Source organism: Eucalyptus grandis, chromosome 11, assembly GCF_016545825.1.
Source record: "Eucalyptus grandis isolate ANBG69807.140 chromosome 11, ASM1654582v1, whole genome shotgun sequence".
NCBI classification, from domain to species: Eukaryota; Viridiplantae; Streptophyta; class Magnoliopsida; order Myrtales; family Myrtaceae; genus Eucalyptus; species Eucalyptus grandis.
In genome coordinates, this window is record NC_052622.1 from 6,432,116 (window position 1) to 6,453,862 (window position 21,747).

Consider the following 21,747-nt stretch of genomic DNA (forward strand, 5'->3'; position numbering starts at 1 on the left):
GACAATAGAATGTTAATCTCTACCGCTATGGACGCAACGGTTTTGCTTCTTTGGCTGCATTTTCATTTTAGCAGCTTTTTTTTTTCTCACTCAGCAACCGGTTAAACTCTCAAAGATTGCTCTTACAAAGTAATCCAACTTTTTTTTAGTTTGATTCCTTTTGTTGCAAACATATTAAACTAGTAAGTTAATTGCATCTTAAACAAACTCAGTGCATGCACGACACATGCTCCAGGTCTAGTTTGAGAATTGGGACAGAATCAACCACATAAAGGTCCTCAAGTGTACAAGTGATACACACCTTTGATGTTTGCAATTGTTCTTTCTATGTTGAAGATCACTCTTATATTTTTCTATTAATACATAGAAAAGTGTTGAATGCATAATCGCTTTTGCTGTTATTTGACAAGAATTGTGGCAATGAGTTACTTTATTGCCCTTGTTTGCAAAAAATCTGCTTAATTATATAATTATGGCGTAAATATAGATGATAAAGAATTGAATCAGATGTTACCATAATATGAGGGGTGAAATCAAGGTCAAGACTTTAAAATAGAGTTCCTTCTATTCTGATGATTCTAAGTGGAAGTATTCAATGAAGCACTCTCTACACTCCTTTCATCTCCTTTGGAAGTTCAATTTTGCAATTGCACAGGCAAATATACACGTGAAAATTAGCGGAAAGGCCAAAAGCATGATGGCTACGATGTAGAGTTGATCGTAGTGATAACCATAATAATTTTCCAAGAAGGCGCTGATCATCGTTTGTTGTCCATAAACTGTTATCTCCTTATGGATGTCTCCGTATAGCGAACTAAGCATACCTCTCAAGGACCAAGTGACTGGGCAGATCCAGTAACACCAACGCCACCAGACCGGAATTTGCTGCCAAAATGGATGATAAAACACCAAGTAAGACGTGTTAAGCCACGAATAACGTTAATGATTGGGTGTTACTTGACAGAATAGGAAAAGTTTGATGACAGACTTACGGGTCCGGTAATCAGGAACCCCGCAAACAGATTGAACATGGTGTAGGCAAAACTCGCGAACACTGCAGCCACTTGGTATGTTGGTGTCAGTGAAACAAGCATCATTCCAAAGTAATTGTAATAGAGCAATGTACAGAATATGGTGTAGAAGTACCAAAACACTTTATAGAACGAGACATAGAAACCTATGGCAGGGTATGTGATCAGCACAAACAGAACTGTTTGCAAGAATATGTATGGAACTTCAATCACCACCTACAACATATTTGAGGGGCATAATATCATCGTTAGATTATGGAAGAACGAGAAATGTATCAGTATAGCCGACAGAAGACATCACAGAGGAGCACGAATTAGTGACCTGAGCAAATGAATAGGACCACGATGAGTACATTCCGGCAAATCTTTCCCTGTAGACAACGATGCGTTCGGTAGCAACAAACGGCAGAACGGAATTGGCGTTCCCTACCCCCAAGAATTGCACAAAGACATACATCGATCCAAGTATGTTGAAAAGATCTTGCTTGTCGTTTCTTGAAAACGAAGAATCATGTTTCAGCATCTTAGATGGTTTAAGTTTTACAAGCTCCTAATCTCAATGATTGACAAGCTACGAGAGACTAACTGGGTTGTATGAGGAACTTACATTTCCTTTTCATTTCCTTTTTGCCAAAGGAGAGCGGCACAAAAAATGGAAGATGCGGTAATGAAAATCAGGCGCACCAGGTTGTATTCAGGGCTTCTCCAGTAGGTTAGATGTTGTTTCCATAAACATGTCTTGAACTGCTCCCATCTATTTTGCCGGAAGCCTGCAGAGAAACACATCTCTTTGGTCCCAGCCACTGGCAAACTTAGCTCTCTCACTAATTCTTTGTTCATCCTACAGTGGCCAAAACTATTTAATTAGCAGACATCATTTTTTTCCCATAGCGAGTACGAGAAGCACCATTTATTTGCACATATGTCATTCTCTGGTCAATACTCCAAGTTAGCATCACATAAGAGACAGAAGCATTGAATTTTGCGACCTGTGCGCTTGATGAGCACTTAATGTGTGCTTCACATGCGCTTCACGTGCACTCTGAACATTTTACCCTTGTATGCTCACCTGCACTGATCAGATTCCTCATAAATGATGCCAAAGTCTATACGAAGTTGAGATTCTATTGAAGGACTTGTGATTTCCAGCATCCACGTAGCTGGGTTGTAATTATCCTTGATTTTTGGCACTCCAGGGATACTCTGGACAAGGGGAAATGTAGGGATTCAGTGGTCAAGCTTTCTCAATCCTTTTTTTTTTTTTTTTTTGCAGTGTAGAGTATAAGGCTATTCAGTAGGTTTCGTCAATTTTATATGTTTTTCTACCTTTGGGATATATCAGATTGGTTTGCAGCTCATCATAGAACCAATTCATACTTAATGACGTGCATATTTTTAGAAAGAAGTATCAATTGAATTGCTCACGCGTGAGATGTGAGATGTAACAATTACCTCAAAATATTCGATAAGCTTATTTGAACGCTCTCCAAGCTCTCCAGAGTATATCATTTGACCTCCTCTTTTCATCAGGATTAGCTGCAGAGTTCATCAAATGCGACATGCTTCAGTTGGGATCGTCACAGTTATTGATGTACTTTACAAACACATGTGAAGTGAGTAGTAAATAGATTTTCATGCAATGTGCACCAAAAAGCAGTCTTCTAACCATAATTTTACGGATAGCAGAATAGACTGTTACAGAAATGTATGCGTTAAGCAAGTTACCTCGTCGAAAGCCTCAAATATATCAATGCTTGGCTGGTGAATTGTACACACAATTGTCCTCCCTGTGCTAACAATATTCTTCACGACTCGCATTACAATGGCGGCTGCTCTAGCATCAAGACCAGAAGTAGGTTCGTCCATGAAGATGATTGATGGGTTAGAAATTAGCTCCACTGCTATAGTCAGCCGTTTACGCTGTCCGAATGATATACCGGTCACACCAGGAACACCAACTATGGCATCTTTTATGTCATCTAGCTCAATCATTTGAAGTACTGTAGCCATAAATTCCTGATTGACAACATATAATTCAGTTGCAATGCAGATTTAGCTACTAATTAGTGCAAAATGTTATCACTCAATATGTGATATGAGAGACCTAATATGGTTTCTCTCTACCCGCTGGATTTGATCAACATGAGAATATCCAGTGTACAATCGATATGCTAAAATCTTTCCAGTTGGGCACAAGATTTAGCCGTTTGTTGGCACCTATCCTAGGAAAACTGTTGGCAAGATTTATCCAACAATTAGCAAACAAAGTGACATTTGCATCTCAAAGCGTGATGTACAAACTACTTCCTGTGATGAAAAAATCCTACCGCTCTTGTATTTTTGTCAATGTGAGCCGGCAACCTTAACCAAGCTGAGTATGCCACTGATTCCTCAATTGTAAGCTGTGGAGAATGTATGTCGATTTGCTCACAGTAGACAGATATTCTGGCATATGCGGCTTGAACTTTAGGATATCCCCCAACTTTTATGTCTCCTTCAATAAAACCGCTGGTTTTTCTTCCTGAAAGAACATCCATTAATGTTGTTTTCCCTGCGCCACTGACGCCCATCAAAGCTGTTAGGACTCCAGGTCTGAAGGCTCCAGTAACATCTCGAAGAAGCTGTAGTCTCCTTTCTGGGAAACCTTGCTCTCTTAATTTCTGGAAGCATTTGAAATAACATTATGCCAATCTTTTATTGATATGATATGCAAAACAAACACTTATTTTCAACAACTCAAATGCCTCACCTTGGTTGTTTCAACGAAGTACCGCACGTTTTCGAATGTTAGAGTTGTTGGTTCAAATGGTAAAACCATCTCTATACAATTTCAAAATTGCACTGGCGTCACAAGGCAATATAAACTGATTTAAAGCATCGACCAGTATTCACAAATGCATGATATCAACCATTCTTTTGCAGTTTTGCTGATTTTTTCAATAGATGATAATTGACTAACTCTTATGAAACTTCTAACCTCTAATTTTTGGCTCAGTGGTACTTTTGTTAGCCGCTTGTTCTCCTGGAGTGGGATGATCAATCTCTCTGTCTTTGTCCAGCTGGGAGAGCTTCTTACTGGAGACAACAGCTCGAGATCTGCTTGGAGCTGTGATTAGCCGATAAATACATCTCATTCAGTGAAATAGTGTTAACCGTCAGAGAGAATTCCTAGCCAGCATGTTCAATTACCTTTTGAAAAACTCAGAGCACAGGTAAACCCAACGTTGAAAACCATCCAAAATCCAATCAATGCCCCAACTGATATCCAGTAAAAGTGGTAACTATAATCTAGACCATACTGTCTGAGCACTTGTTGCCCCAGAGTGCCGTTAAGAGATGAAACCTGCAGAGGATCGTTAAGCCTGTTAAATACTAGACGCCACCATTGTCATGGGAAATCCATTCGTGTGAGATTGGTTTGTTCTTCAGGATGTCACCTTTTGCCACCTTGGAGCGAGAAACTCATTCACCGAAACACCTAATTCGGCATATGACACTGGAGAGAACCAGAATCCCCACCTCAACCAACCGGGTAAAGAAGCTGCAGAGAGATAAGGCTGCTAAGTTCCTATCACTTTGCTAAAGTCCGTATAATTAGAATCGATAAAATTAAACTTACGTTTCGGGATGGCGAAGCCACCGAATAAAAACAAAACGAATAAAGAGAATAGACCGCAAATTGCTGCAACAGGCGGATTTCGAACCACAGAAGCTATCAATCGGAACATTGATATCGATATTTGATGCAATAGGAAGAGCAGGAAGAATTGATAAAAGAACCTGACAGTCATGAAAAAAGTGAGTGGCTAAAAGTCATATCATCTCTCTGATATATTGAATTTCGGAATTACCTTTGTGGTTCAGGACTATAATTAACTCCATAATAGGTAATAGCTGTCCAAAGAAACGCATCAAGTAAAGAAAATGGGATTTTCAGTATGGCCGCTGGAATGGTATAAGCCCATGCAGGGTAGAAGAAATTATCTCGTTGCTTGTAAAAGACACCAAGTCTAGAAACAGTCATTGCCAGTTCCGGAAGACCATTAACCTTGAGCCGGATGAGAGCATAAAATAGGGAACCCATGAAAAGATCCGCATGCACCAAGTCGACTTTCATCCTTGTGTGCAAGAAGACGGTCACTGTAATAACTGCAACGACCACGAGCTGCAAAGAGTAATCCCCAAATCAATGAATTTTGCGTGCATTTCTTATTAACCATGTATTGTGACTGCACATTCTGAGTCCAACTGGGCAATTACCTGTGCTGATTTGAAGACATGAACAAACCAGTTGCGCTTCATGAGGAGCCATTCTCTCGAAAGGCACGCTTTGAACAACTCCCACTTTTTTAACGAGTAAATTTCGAAAGATAAAGCACTTCTGCGTAGCTCAGTTTTCTCAAAAGGCCTGGCGAGTTCCTCGTCCAGTGTCTTTCCCATTAGATGCTCTTTAAACATTCGCGCAAACATGCTAGGAGATATGAAATTATAGGTCTGGTCTTTGTGATGCCAGTATCGTGCCTGGTCCTTTTCGGAAACCACCTGCCAAGAATGACCAAAAACAGCATACGTCAGTGCTATCCTTCCACAGTTCGAACAGTTCTTTATTAAGCAAGAGTGCATACTTCTTGGAGAAAGTCAGCAATGCCTTTTCTCAATGGGCACTTGAAACCACAGTGTTCAAAGAAGCTGAGAACATCCGTCCGAGGTCCATGGTACACTACATGTCCCTGTGCCATTAGAATTATGTCATCAAAGAGATCAAAAGTCTCCGGTGCTGGCTGAAGAAGCGAAACCAAAATTGTGGACTCTGTTATGTGCGCCAATTGCTGCAACCATGTTATGATCTGAAAGGTAGTGGAGCTGTCCAAGCCTGTTGATATCTCATCCATAAATAGAACTCTCGCTGGACCAATTATCATTTCCCCTGGAAAAGAGAACATCAAAATTGTAATCCTAAATTTTACAGTGTGACATAGAAACTGTTCCTATAAGTTTCTCATCATTTGCAGCATGTTCACGTAAAACTAACCGGCCGTCAGCCTTCTCTTTTGACCACCAGAAATTCCTCTGTTCATCGCATCCCCAACGATTGTATCTGCGCAGATGTCGAGTCCAAGAACCTGAAAAGGTGTAAAATCGCAGCAATCGTAGCAAAAGTAGAATTGTCTTAAAAATAAACTTGGTAACTCCTTTTCCCATTGGAAACATTACCTTCAAAATGTAGTCTGTTTGAAGTGTTCTTTTCATTCCTCCTATAGAAATTGCCTGCTCATGTAGTCATAACGTCATCAGAAGCCAGTGTCGCCAGTCGTTACTGTAATTAAAATATTGTAATGAATCCAACTTTATGGAAAGATTAACCTTCATGTAAGTGTCTAAGCTTGGCTCTGGATTAATTCCTGCTTGCTTCTCCCTTTTGCTTACTTCTTTCAACATGTCTTCAATGAAAAGCAGACATAAAGAGCATCAGCAATGACCACCGCAACTAATAGTAACTTCAAGGTTGGAGAACAAACTAGTACCTGCCCTTCCTCCTATGCCCTGACATCGTGCAGAGAAGTCGAGCGTCTCCCTCACGGTCATCTCGGAAATATGTGTATCATATTGGCTTATATAGGCTAAAGTCTTCTGAGGAGCAAACTCATTCAGCTTGTAGCCATTGTATGAAGTTTCACCCTTGACCTGCATCATACATCGTTGGTCAATTCCGCTGATCTTACACATATGCATGATTATTTGCATCCGAATATAGTTTAAGTATAGAAGCTATTCCTGTCAGCATGGAAAATCTACAACTGACAGAACAAAAAGGTAATACCTTGAGGAATTTCTCCGATTTGCCTGCTAATGCCTGTAATAAGGTGGTCTTTCCGCATTCTGGTGGACCTAACAAGAGCGTCATCCTGTAACAATTTCGAGAGAAAAGAATTACGCTGCATAGTAACGTCATATACGTCAACTTGTGACTCTAAAACAGTGCATACGCTAAGCTCTAATACTAACCTCGCAGGCTTAAGGACGCCGCTAACGTTCTTGAGAATTCTTATCTTGTTCCCCTTATACTTGCAGCCAACCTTAGTTGTTGGAGCCTGCTTCAGAGACAAAAAAAAAAAAAAAAGGCTCTTGGTTCCCACGTTTATGTCCTATGACTTTTACCAGAACGGTTTGCAATAGCTTGATAGAATAGAGAAGCAGTTGCGTGAGCTAATAAGTTGGTTACCAAATCAGCCTAGTAAAGATAACAAAAATCAAGTTAAAAAGAGTCATATTAATTCATCGTAAAACTCCTAAGATTGTAAAGCGGGCGCAATTAGGATTGCGTTAAGTAACATTTCTGTTATTGGAGTAATTTTTTTTTCAAAGGTAATCCTTTTATATTTTTATTCCCTGGAACAGTTTTTGAGTAAAACAATGTATTTGGTAACTATAGGTTCTTTTGTGATGTAGAATTTCTTTCAATTTTTTAATAATATTTTTTATTTTTTTTCTTCTTTATTTTTTCTTTTCTTCCTCTCTTCTTTTTTCCTCCTCTAGCACAGATGGCAAAAGCAACCGGCTAGTAGTGGCAGGCAGCGAGTCTCCACTGACCAATTAGAAGAAGAAAAAACCAAAAAAGAAAAAAAAAAATGACTTATTTCTAGAAATTGTTATTGAAAATAAGAAACTACTTTTTTTAATTTCTTATTTATATTCAAAATCTATTTCCTAACCACTTTTTTTATTACCAGGAATAGAAAAATTAATTGATGTTACCGAATAGATTTCTTCTTTTTTCTATCCTAGGAAACAAAAGAACTGAAAATTTGAAATGTTGCCGAACCCTAGATTTCTCGTGAGTTTCCTTAGGAATTTGTTTTCCAAAAATTAGTAATTAATTTTCTACATAAAGCAACAGTGCAACACGTATGTCGCACCCCATCGATTTATGATAAGTGAAAGATTTGGAATTAGATGTTTTTAATGTATGCCCCATTGAGACATGGATGATTTGAAACTGCCAATTTTCTAACAAGAGAAACCATTTGCATCACGTGGCCAGTTTGCTGTCCTTCTCTAATGTCCCAAAAATAGGATCCTATGTTAGCCAAACATAGTATCTACAACAGATAACTTGTTCTTTGACTTCAATTGTGTCGTCCTCGACAAAACTTTAGGACCTGTAAAAACTTGGAGAAGGGGGAAGAAGATAGAGAAGAAAATCTCACGTAGAAAATGGCTTTGAGGGCGTTCCAAAGAGTTGGGACGGATTCCCCATGAACGGCTTTGCTGTCTGCTTCTATGCACAGATCCCGATATCTCACTTCCACGGTCGGTAATTCAAGACCCACCCTGAGAATTTAATATCATATTAGCTGCACTTTGGCATATGAAATAATCGAAGTTGTCCGCCTTTTACTAGAACTGGAAGGTTTGGACAGGAATAAAGTATAAAATGCCTGCCTCTGCACTCGCTCCCGGAGCTTCTGGAGGAGCCGGAGATTGTCCTCTTCGACCGTCTTCAACAGGCCGTCCACGAACACCCGCCTCTCCGAGTCCCCAAGCTTCGCCACGTCCACCACCTCGCGGCCAAGCATTGCTGCCCTCAGCCGCTGGTACGTCTGCAGCCTCTCGATCGCTGCCCACTGCAGCTCCAGCTCGTCATCCTCCCGCCAGCAGCCCTCCTCGCCGAACGCCGACAGCGTCTGGTCCTCTGAACAAGCGACGCCCGTGAAGCTGCTTTGGGCAAGGCAGTGCAGCGATGAGGAGAAGCGCTGGCTTCGTCCTTGCTCCATCTGGGTGAGCTCGATCCGCATGGACGAGGCTGGCTCATCGCTTGTCATGAACGGCTGCGCCATTTCAATTAGTTTAGCTCTTTTTCGAGCAAATGCAAGCAAACGCTTTTCATATATAGTGAGAGGCGCATGCCGCATGAGCAAATCAAAATACAATCACTTTCCTAAATTCCAGCAAGGTGCCAGTTAGTGCATTAAGAAGTTTCATGCTCTGCACATAGAACAGTAATATTATTAATATTATTAATATTATTATTATTATTATTATTATTATTGAGAAAACCCATTTTGATAGAATAATACCAAATCCCGAATTATTCATAATTAATGGTGAGAAAAATCGATCATGTTATCTATTTCATCTATTTGCTTAGATATACAATAATGCAACTCTATCAGGTTGTTCCTACTATCCTACCAAATCAAAAATTCACATAGCATTGTCAGTTTGCTTTTCCAACATTGAATTTTAACATGAGCTTTTAGCAATAGATTTGAAGAAATTACTAGATTACTAAACACTTTTGAATATTCATTTAGATGGGACAAATCATGCGAGCATTGTATATCTAACATAAATGCCATCTTCCATTGACAACAAAAAACCCTCTGTGAAGCACAATCCGCCTTGACAATTAGTGTCAAGGGACCAAACATGCCAGGAGTGTCGACAATGATGACGGTTGGATTCCATCCAAGTTTGATCTGGAACCTATCTGTCTAAATAAATTTCTTATTATTTAGAATCTAGAATCTATGTTGATACCATGAGATTTGGAATCTACTTTATCGCAAGTTCCAAGGTCATCCAAATGCCGGCCAATTTCTTTTTCATCTTTAGTTAAGCCTAATTTGTTGATTTTTTCCTAATTTTGACAAGAAATGAGGACTAAAGTCGCCTAGTTTCTAGACTTTTTAAGTGTGCCACAACCAAACAAAGACTCTGTGACTATTTATAGTTGTTGATAATCCATAGCTTTGCCTTGGCTTTAGCACAAATCAATTTAGGTTTAAGTAGCAAAAAGTATTTGTAAACAAGGGGTATACCACAAAAAAGGGTAAACAGTTCCTTGTTCCATTTAGAACGAGAAATTTATTCGTTGGAACAAATTCCTCCTTTTCTAGAATATAGAATTTACCGTGCATACTCTAGAACCTAAAATTAGACCAATTCTCGATTTTACCCCAAAATTATGCTCTCCCCTAGTGTTGACACCATTGAGATAAACTTTTAGTTCTAAGTATGCCCGGTCCTGCTGCCTTCGAAGCAAAACGCACGCAGAGAACAGCAATGGACGGAGTTAAATATGAAATGGGTGCGGCTAGCATGACCGCCCTTTGCAGAATGACAATGTGACGGTCGAAGGCCAACCACAATTTTTTTTTTGAGGAAGCCGATAAACTTCCTTTCCTCAACATGTTTCAATTTCTGATTCAATATTTCCTTTCTTCATCTTTTGTTGACTTGTATGTTTCCTTATTGCAAGCTCTAATTGACAAACAAAATCATAAGAGGGTCCACGGAATTAATTTACTTAAATATGAAGGAAGAAAATATAAATCAGATACTAAAATATAAATAATTACAAGTAGAAAAATATAATCACTTACTAAAAAGATATCGTTAATTTCATCATATAGATCTATTAAATTTCAAAGATAAAAAAACACTTGAAACCTTGGTTTTTCAAACAGCTTCTCATTCCTTTCGCTAAAATCAAATTGCTCTAGAAGGACTCTCCGATGAGCTAAAATTTGACAACAATGAATTATGCTTCTCAAATTTATAGATATAAGCTAAAATTCAACGACAATGAATACCTCTTACTTCTTTGTAGTCAAAGAAACAAAGAGTAAGGAACCTTTCTACACAAACTTATTCGATTACAAAATCCTACAAGAATCAGAAGTTCAAATTATATAAGACAATCTTTTCCTCTTTTTTTTTTTTTTTAAGTTATTATGTTTTCTATTTGGGAACAATATTCACGTAATCTTTTTCTTTTACCGGAGGATAATATCTATTATTTAAAAGGTTACAACCGATTGCTTCATATATTCTTATTGTTTGAATATCATCGCACTTTTATTTGTTTCTTTAAATAAGACTAAGAAAATTTCCATCGAGTCTCCTTGCTTAAGCAAATAATTATTTTTATGGAGGAGGATACCGGCATGTGGACGCTGGGATCAATTATCACGCCTTGCCTTCTCCATGAAATGAGACTGCCCCGAGGAATCCAACTAGAAAACCGCAGTGTCCACTTCAAGAACATGATCTGCAACAATCGCACTTTGGATCCGCTTCTCTATGAAATGAAACTACTCGAGAAGCGTGTACCCGGTAAGATTGATTAGTGACGATACAATTCAAGAAGATGTAATGCAACAATTGCACTTTGGATCTGCTTCTCCGATCATGCTTGAACAGATCATTATTGTTGACAATCTTGCAAGAAAAGATAAGAGTCGTCAACAGAACAAAGAAATCTCCATAAATATAATCGAGAAAACAGATATAATTGGATTTGCTTCGGAAAATTACTCATAGTCCAATATACTTCCATAAGTTCACTAAAAGATTTCATGCTTTTAAAAAATGGACGCATTATTCTTCTTCTGGTGCTAGCAAGCCTCGTTGCCATGCGTGCTAGTCAATTTAGATCGCCAAAATTAGATTTTTCGGGCACAAGATGATTCGTTTATACCGTGGACGAAAAAAATACAGTGTCTGGTCAATGATGTCGGTCTGAAAACGCAACAGACAATTGGCGTTGCAGAAACTGGAAAACCCGTGGCTCTCGCGGAGTAATTTATCCATTAGATAACATCGTTTTTGGTAATAATCTATATAATTCTTAAATGCTTGCCCAATTTTCTGTTTAATCACCATCTCCAAAAATCATATCTTTCTTTCCGCATGCGATACACCGCCGGCCTTCTCTGCACCTACCTTGAATCGATTATAAATAATAGTCTCTTTTTTTCCTAAATAATTTGTTAATCAACCCATCTTGGTCCATATATTGCGTTTAACCGATCAATATCATTCAACCGCTTTAATATCCTATCTGATTGCAAACTCACGTTACTAAAATTCGATAACCTTTTTTTTAGGAAAATAAAAGAAAAATAAAAAAGGAAGGGAAGCACGCATGCTTATTTGACGTATGCCGAGAGTTAAAAAAGTCTGTAAATCACAATCATTAGAAATGCAAGCCGAATAATTAGGGAAAGTATCTTCGCCGAACAAGTATGAAAGTAAAGATTCCTGATGTAGAGGACAAATTGTATTCGGCTTGGAATTTTTCGGATCAGTTTCATTGTCTGTTTTTATGAGATTCTATACCCCCATATTCCCTCTATATCAGAAGACAAAAATAAATTGGGAATTGGTGGATCTTACGGTGGTGAAAGTAAACACCACCTTAGGAGTTTTGGCTCTGACTATTACCGGGTAGGCATGTATAGTAGCCTCTCGCATGAGTGAGAGTGGGTGAAAGGCATGCTACAGAACTAGCATGCCTTATGGCACATCATTGAACCAACAGGCTAGTCTTGTACCCTCGGTTTCATTGTCTGTTTTTATGAGATGCTATTACATTTATTGAATCGACTTCACATTGATGTTGACTTGATCCTAGACTAACTAATATTCTAATCAGTTTAAGTCATGTTTGAATGACAGCACCAACGTAGGCACATTTTTTTTTTTCTGAAAATGAATACTATCGATTATTTTAAAAGCTTTAAATATTAGACACAGGCATGATTTAACATATAAATATTATATTATATGGAATTCAAATAAGAAGCAAGGCAAAGCTCGACGAGTTAGCCAGATACATAAAATTATTTGTACTTGATGGAGGGGGACCATCGGTCGTGTTTCATGCTTAGTCATCCATTAGATATTCATTAATGCAATTCTAGATTCTATCTCATTGGGTCCCTAATTTCACACCAATTCAAAAGCTCGTGTTGCAACGATAGTTTGCTTTTCCGATGCTGAATTTTTATGTAAGGTTTTAGCAACAGAACTTGAAGAAAAGAGTAGGATTAAGAACTTCCAAATATTCGTTTACAATCGACAAATCATGTGAGTGTTGTATACTCAAGGTTCATTTTTTGTTTGTAAAATTATCCTTACACATTCTTGATTGAACGATTGACTTGGGTGTCTAGAGTTAACTTTGGAACTTGATTTTTGCACATATCAACCAGCTAATATAAATATGTGAATTATCTTTTTGTTGAAATTTAATCGAATAGATCCAAAGTAGAAGACACACAAGAGAATTGATGCTGTAACTCTCGTTACTTTATTCATCAGAACATAGGCCTATTAAATAGGTAGAACATCCAAACCACTTAGCAAAAAAAAAATAGCTATAGAATAGCAACAACAAAGACCCACTAACATACCCCACTAACCAGAACATGTGCAGAAATAAACTCTTAAAAACAAGCCACTTCCTATTGACTAGGACTCCACTATTACATTATTGAAGACACCTAAAAATTAAAAGCACGTAAAAACTGAAAGTTAACTACTTCAACACCCTCCCTTAAACTGAAGTTGCAGACAATCAGTTTAAAGGAATAAAACAAGCACTCCCTTAATCTAGAGCATCCGACGAACAAACACCAAGAAGCTTTCTTAGCTTCTGAAATGTAGACAATTTGAGAGGCTTGGTGAATAAATCAACAAGTTGATCTTCACTTTTGCAGAAAACAAGATCTATCACTTTATCTTTTGTGAGATCCCTCAAGAAATGACACTTCACATCTATGTGTTTGCTCCTTCCATGTAGAATCGGATTCTTTGAAGGTATAATGGCTAAGTTGTTGTCACAATAGATTGTTGTTGCTTCTTGTTGTTTAAAATGAAGTTCTCCAAGAATCTTCCTTAACCAAATAGCTTGACAAGCACTTGAAGTGGTAGCTTCAAACTTAGCTTCAGTTATTGATAGAGTAACAATTGGCTACTTCTTTGAAGACCATGAGACATCCCTTGAACCAAGCATAAACACGTAGCTAGAAGTGCTTTTTCGATCATCCATATTTCCAATAAAAATTTTACCGTCATTGAAGCTAAACAAATCTGATTGTTCTCCTTTTTTTGTAAAGCAACCCACAAGTTGTAGTCCCTTGCAAGTAGTGGAAAATTCTCTTTGCAGCTTGCAAGTGTATTTCTACTAGGTATTCCATAAACCTATTCATGAGGCTCACACCATGCATGATATCTGACATCGATGCTATCACATACATTAGACTTCCAACAATTTGCTTGTAAAGCGTGCTATCCACCTTTTTTTCCATTAGAATATTTCAATAGCTTCAATCCAACCTCAATTGGTGTGGTCACAAAGTTGCAGTTCTTCATTTGAAATCTGTCTAAAATCTCTTGAACATATCCCTTTTGGGAAATAAAGATTCCAGCTGTAGATTGAATTACTTCTATGCTCAGAAAATAATGCATCAATCCAAGATCAGTCATCTCAAATTCATCTATCATAGACTTCTTAAATGTGTCGATCAAGACACTAGTATTCCCTTTGAAGATAAGATCATTCACATACAAACATACCATAAGCAATTTTCCATCATCACCAACTTTAATAAATAATGTATGCTCATATGGACATTTTCTAAATCATTCCTTCAAAAAATAGGCATCGATGTGACTATACCCAGCTCGGGGGGCTTGTTTTAACCCATATAATGTCTTTTTCAATCTATAAACTTTATGCTCACTACCATGCTTCACATAACCAGAAGGTTGATCAACAAATACCTTTTTTTAAAGGTCACCAAGCAAGAATGCTAACTTCACATCCAACCGGAAGATATGCCATGAATTATGTGCTGCTAATGCAATCACCAATTTGATTGTGTCAAGTTTTGCCACGGGAGCAAATACCTCTTTGTAATCCACTTCAAATTCTTGCTTGTAACCTTTTGCAACCAAGCACACCTTGTACTTGTCGACTTTGTCATCTTTATTCAACTTTGTCTTGTAGACCCACTTGACCCTGATTGATTTGTGTGATAGCCTGAATTTTCAAAATTTGTTTTTGATTAAATAAATCGGGCCTTTCATCGATGCGCTTATAGTGCTATTATCTAAGTTGATCACTCATGAGATAACTAGATTATCTAGGGAAGTCATTAAAGGATTTTAACGCAATGGACTTGAGAATTCGATCAGAAATCGACTGCTCGACCGTGCTAGTCTGCAAGAATCATTACGGCACAATTGAAAATCTATCAAAGACCGGAAATAGGTCGATTCGACTGAGATAGGTGGTCAGAGTGTGGGTGATTCCACCAGATTGTAAAATTCTCGTTGATCGGCACTAGAACGATTTTTCTATCGTTTTGATACCTTATGCCCGTAATTGAAATCTTGAGATTTTTACGACAATCGAGAGTCGCCAATGCGTCGAAGATATATATTGTGACTCGAGATAAATCGATCATGGGTCAATTGTACCAAAAATTCCCAAAAGTTACCCGATAGACTAGGTCACGCTAAAAGTGCGCCGGATTGAAATTAACCACGAATTTGAACCCGATTTCAAAAATTGAAAGTTCTGTCGTGTTACGAGCTATTTTAGGCACGTTGACTCATTCTCTTAAGAATTTTTAGAGTTTTCGGGATTTTTATGGAAAACTGTTTCGGACGTTGCGGAAAATTAGCGAAAATTCGGATGGGCTCAATTGAAGGGAATTTGAACTTCCAAGTTGAGCCTTTGGGTATTGGGGATTTGTAGAAAATTGTTCGGGATTTTTCTTTAGCGAAATCGGACCTCGATTTGGACAATTGGAGAGGAAATTAAAGCTTATATAGTGAAATTCGAATTTAAGCATAAGGCTGAAAATTGGGACTTCAAATTGATTTAATTTTGAAAAACCTACTCAAGAAAGAATTAGAAGGGAACAAGGCATTCAATGAAGTAGATAATTATTGACTTTAAGCCTTGTTCCAATCCTCTTGAGCAAGAAATCTATCCGCCTTTCTCTCTCGTCCGTCTCTATCTCTCTCTCTGCACCAACCATTTTGTTCATTTCCCTTGGACGAGCTGCTTCTATTTTTCTTCTCAATTTGTTGCCTCGAAGACCATTTGCCTCCTCCATTTTGTTTCCCCTGCACCGAACGCTAGCCATCTACTCGAAGCCCTGCCAGCGAAGCCCACCATCATTTGTTTCATTCCACTGAGTAGTCCAGCATCTTCGTCCGTGTCTTGCCAGCAGCTCCTTGCTGCTTCTTTATTCGGTTAGCCATCTTCAACGAAGACCGAGCAGCTTCCCACCGAAGAATTCCACCGAAGGCACTAACAGCTTTGGCCACATTCGCACGTTGTCAACACCCACAGCTCTCCACCGAAGACTCACGTTTCCTCCACTCCATCAACCGTTTTCGAAGCTACCCGTCCCAGTCAACTCGGCAGATTTCCCCAACATCTTCGTGCCCTTCATCCACCGATTCTCCTCCACCTCCAGCCACTGCTGATACATGACATAGTCCCTTCTCGAGCTCCTGGGTGGTAAGATCCGTCAATATTGCATTTCAGGTACCCACGGGGAGGAGGTTCCCACGTCTGCCCTCTTTTGACAGTAGGAGTCACAGCGTCCAGGTGGCTCTGCAGAATTGATTGGTGGACTTGATTGTGAGATATGACGTCGGTAACTACCGGCACTGGTTAGGGGGAGTTCTGCGGAAGATCCAGTTGTTGCGTGCACACCAGATCTGCCATAGAACTTGCGCAATCAGTTCGATTCGAGGTAAGAGTCTTACATTAAGTGTCCTGTCTGTGAGCCAGTCGTCAAACCAATGCAGAGTGTATGGTGAGAGTGAGATATTTAGCTGCAGGTTGTTCCATATTGTTGTCATCTAGGAGCAGAAAAAGAAAATATGTTCTAGTGTTTCTGGTAAACCCTAATCACATAACCTGCATATAGGGTAAGTTATAATGTGACGGCGAAGTAAATTGGCCTTTGTTGCTAGGGCGTTGTGGCGAGCAGACCATAAAAAACTGTGAATCTTTGGTTCTACTGGTAGTCGCCATATACTGCGCCATAGCTTGCGTAAAAATTGATGTGAGGTAGAGGCTAGTTGTGCATTTGTTATCTCTTAGATCTTGCTGATAATGTTCTTATAGTTGCTTTTCACTGAGTAGTTACCATCAGTAGTTGCTATCTAGACCAGCAGATCCGTAGCATAAGCTGATCTGATAGGTATTGTTGTGATTTCCCCAACTGCCACTTCATCAAACATTTGATGGAGGAGGGGAAGTTTCCAATGTTGATTGACCTGATCTATTAGGTCAGCCACCATTGTCGGTTCCTCTCTAGCTGCTGGTCCATGTATAATCTCCATAGATAGCCATCTATCCTCCCTAATCCAAATGCTCTCACCATTCCCAATCGACCAACGAACATTAGGTAGTATATTCTCTCTGCCGAGAAGAATACTTTGCCATCCCAGGAAGGGCATGAACCCTTATCTGCTAAGTGGAACAGTTTGGATGGAAAGTACAGACCTTTGAAGACCTAACTGCACAACAAATTCGGATCATTAAGTAGCCACCAAGCCTGCTTTCCTAGCATTACCTTATTAAAGGTCATCAAGTCTCGGAATCCCAGCCCTCTGTCAGCTTTGCCCTTTTTGAGTAGATTCTTTTTCTGCCAATGTACCCCCTACTGTGATCAGTTGTCCACCAGAAAGCAGATATTTTCATTTCTATCAGCTTGCAAAGAGATCAAGGAAGTTTAAATATGGACATAGCATACTGGGGAATTGATTGAACCACCGACTTGATTAAGATTTCATTTCCTCCCTTAGATAGTAACCGTTCTTTCCAGCCTTCAAGTTTCGCATTTATTCGACCTAATATCCAGGAAAACATCTCTTTGTTTGACCTTCCCCACTCAGAAGGAATCCCTAGATACTTCCCATATCACTGCAACACCGGCATTCTGAAGACACCAGCTAAATTCTCCTGAAGAGTCAGTGGGCAATTTTTGCTAAAAAAACAAGCCAAATTTGTTTCTATTAATCACCTGGCCCGTTGCTATACAGTATTGATTGAGAATGTTAGCTAGATTCTGGCATTTCGATATAGTGCCGTGTAAAAAGAAAACTAAGTCATCAGCGAAAAAAAAGATGAGAAAGGGTCGGGCAGGACCTGTTGAGCTGTATACCTCTGAGATGACCCATCTGGATTGCTTGGTGGATAAGGGTCAAGAGAAGATTTACCACTAAGATAAAGATGTAAGGTGAAAGAGGGTTACCCTGGCGTAAACCTCGAGACGGCCGAAAGTATGATAGTTGTTTTCCATTCAATTTGACACTTAAAGTAGATGTTGTAATGCATTGCATAATCAGCCGAACCCATTTTGGGTGAAATCCCAGCTTCAGTAGATAGTCCTGTAGGAAATCCCATTCATCCTTATCGTATGCTTTTTGCATGTCCGTCTTAAGTAGAACATTGAAACGCCGCTTCCTTTGTCTTACGCAAAACTGATGAAGAACCTCCTGGACAATTAGTACATTCTCCTAAATCTGTTGCCCGCTCACAAAGGCAGCCTGCTCTGCTGAAATGAGATCACCAAGCCAAGGTTTAAGGCGATTTTCCAGAACCTTAAATATAACTTTATATGCATAATTGTAGAGACTGATCGGCCGAAATTGATCTAGACTCTCAGGGTGAGTCATTTTCGGGATTAATGCAATTACCATCTTATTAAGATCACGAGGCATCTCCCCCGAACTGAAGAAATCTCTGACCAGTATGATCAAGTCATCCTTGATTATGTTCCAATGGGTCTGGTAAAAGAGCCCATTCAATCCATCTGGACCTGGAGCTTTCGTTTTTCCCAGTTGGAACATTGCTTGTTGCACCTCCTCGTCAGTGAATATTGCAATTAGACTCGCATTCATTTCTGCAATAACAACTTGGACGCATTGGTTCAGAATGGGACGATAGTCACGTTGACCCACCGAAGTATATAAGTTTGAGAAGTAGTCCAGAGTCATCTCCTGTAAGGCCTTATAATCCCTCACCCAGTGTTGGTCGTCATCTTTTAACATTCCTATTATGTTCTGTTGCCACCGTTGGATAGTTGTCGCGTGAAAGAATTTGGTATTCTTATCTCCCTAGGACAACCAATTAAGTCTAGATCTCATGGCCCAATATTGCTCTTCCTACTACCACATTTATTTAATCTCCTTACGCAAATAAGAAAAGTTGTCTTAATCTGTACTGTATGTTTGGTTGATTGGTAAGGTTTTGAAGTTGTTGCTGTAATGCTTGCATTCTAAGATGACCATTTTTGAATGTAGATCTGCTCCACCTTTGCAAGGCTAAAGACAAGCGTTTTTGTTTTTTAACAAAGCTGGGATTTCTAACCTGTACTGAATTCCATGTCTCACAGATAAGCTGTTGATAGTCGGGATGTTGATTCCAATAGGCTTCAAAAAAGAATGGCCTTCTACACTTCGGATAGTTAGCACATGTAGATAGGAGGAGCGGGCTATGATTTGATTCGATGGCCGGCAATGCATAAACCTCAGCCTCAAGGAATTGAAGGCGCCAAGAGAGTGTACTCACAACTCAGTCCAAGCGTTCTTTAACTAAATCATCGCTTGCTCTATTGTTTATCCAGGTAAATGCACAGCCTTTATTGTCTAGTTCCATGAAGGCACAATCGTTAATGAAATCCCGAAAAGAATGGAGACGATACCTCTCTGCCTGACGCCTGCCAACCTTTTCCTATGGATACAGGATCTCATTAAAGTCCCCCACACAGATCCATGGTAAAATATTAGCATGAGATAGCTGCCGAAGTTGCTCCCAAACATGCTGACGCTCCGGATACAAGGATGGAGCGTGAAGGCAGGTGAGGCGCATTAAAGGTCCATCCATTGCTTCTCGACAGATCATGTCTATATAGAATTCAGATACAAGTTCAATATCCATAGATATGTTTTCAGTCCAAAAAACAGCCAAACCCCCAGCCTACCCAACTGGATTTCTCACATAATAACTGCTGAATTGTAGTTGTTTCAGTAACCACTGAATCATAGTCTCAGAGTTTTTTGTTTCCGATAAAAACAGTAAATCGGGCTTATCCTTGGCCGTCATGGCCTTTAGTGCTTGAACTGTCAGGGGATTGCCCAATCCCTGACAATTCCAACATATAAATTTCATTTATGAGGTGGTGGCTGTTTAAGGCCAGCCACCAAAGCCCGAACATCAGATTCGTCAGCTAGAAATATAGGGGTGTCCATAAGATTCAAGTCAGTAGGTTCTACAATGATAATACTATTAATGCCATATGGATTATATATGCATTGTTTCTTGGATGAACTCAGAATAGATTTCAATCGGATATGCGTCATTTTCTTTGTTACCTTTTTTTTTTTTTCCACCGGTGCATACTGAACTCCTTTCATCTTCATGTCTGCAGAAATAAGTGCTGTGTGTTGAGCCTTGGATGATGACCGAATCTGCTGAGTTGATGTTTCTGTTATTACCGTGGAACACTGAACAACACTGGAATTATTGACTACTGGAAGCGTCGATGGTGGGGGCACAAAGGGAACTGTCGATAGATATGCAAGCAGTGTTTCAGGTACCACTTCTTCAACTTGTTCTGACTTATCTGTTGGGTTATAAAATATATTCAAGTATGGACTACTGGCTTTGACTTCCACTCTAAGCCATGGCCCATATGCCATCTTCTCTCTACCCTCATGCTTAGCCTCATTATAGGGAATGTCTGTACAGTAAATTGCATAGTGCCCGAGTTTATCACAGGAAAAGCAAAAATGAGAAAGTCTTTCATAATGGAAATCAAGCCAAAACGGTTGGCCATTTATACGGTTCAACTTCCCTGTGATAAGAGGTTCCTGTAGTGTGATGCCAATTCTTACTCGAATAGCTTTCAACAAATTACCTTCTTTTGAGTCAATCTTAACTTCGAGCACCTTACCTACGTGCTAAACGGCTTTCCGAATCATTCACTCAGAACACCATTCTAAAGGAAGTCCAAACACATGTAGCCAAAAGGCGCAAGTTGAAAAATCATAACAGTGTAATGGTGTGTTTGGAGTCCAGGGTTTCAAGATAAGTAATGGCCCGAAAATAGCCAAGGGCCCCCATCAAGAATTCGTTGTCCGTCTGCATGGGATTGGAATTTTACAATGTCACGACCTCCTTTTTTCCGTCCGGGGGAAAAGGAAAAAGGTTTAGGGGTATTTGCCTAAAGAGGTGGACCAATGGCCCTAGATTAGGCGTGGGCTCTCCCAAGCCCATACCTCGCGCGACGTTGGATTCGTTTTTTAGTTCTTAACAACCTATGTAATTCTAGGAGTCGCCACTAGCCTATTGGGGTCGGCTAGAAACCAATCAAGACACGGGAGTGTTGTCTCGATTCCTACGCAACCAGAGATTTCTAGGAACGGGGACTTGTTTACGCTAATGTTTCTATTAGCGCCCTTGCGGTACCACTAACTTGGAAGGTGGTTTATCTAAATGGTCACAAAATCTTGATTACCAATCATAACCTTTATGAAACCACTAAGTGTCCATGCAAATGTTTTTGTAGGTTTTTTTTTTTTTTTTATTTTATTTTTATGTCTAGACTAATTCTAACCTAATTTAGAAGAGAAATTTACACTCAAATTAATGAAAAAACGATGCGATAAGTATACATCCACGAAATTAAAATGACTTGAAAAATAAATACGGAAAAGGAAAACCCAATACAAGTCGGGCAAATAATATTACATGGCCTTGTTATCACGCCCCGGGACAGGTTCCTCGTGAGCGAAATGGGAATTTAAATACACATGATATTACTCTAAATGCATGAAATTACTCTAGATAATTTTAATCTATGCAAAATGGATTATTTACAAAAATTGTTATAAA

General features: G+C 39.2%; 1 protein-coding gene across 1 annotated transcript; it reads right to left on the reverse strand.

Annotated features, from left to right (window-relative positions):
* Positions 1 to 618: 618 nt before the first annotated feature.
* LOC120289434 (pleiotropic drug resistance protein 3-like) lies at positions 619 to 6,960 on the reverse strand. The gene is made up of 20 exons (XM_039304333.1): positions 6,853 to 6,960; positions 6,557 to 6,716; positions 6,396 to 6,472; positions 6,246 to 6,299; positions 6,064 to 6,154; positions 5,657 to 5,958; positions 5,292 to 5,573; positions 4,883 to 5,196; positions 4,651 to 4,811; positions 4,469 to 4,572; positions 4,218 to 4,374; positions 3,781 to 3,851; positions 3,359 to 3,691; positions 2,757 to 3,047; positions 2,484 to 2,567; positions 2,101 to 2,234; positions 1,639 to 1,872; positions 1,354 to 1,525; positions 993 to 1,247; positions 619 to 885 (listed from the first exon to the last, which is right to left on the reverse strand). The coding sequence occupies exons 1-20, from the start codon at positions 6,934 to 6,936 to the stop codon at positions 619 to 621; spliced, it is 3,627 nt and encodes a 1,208-aa protein (XP_039160267.1). The 5' UTR covers positions 6,937 to 6,960.
* Between the last annotated feature and the right edge of the window lie 14,787 nt (positions 6,961 to 21,747).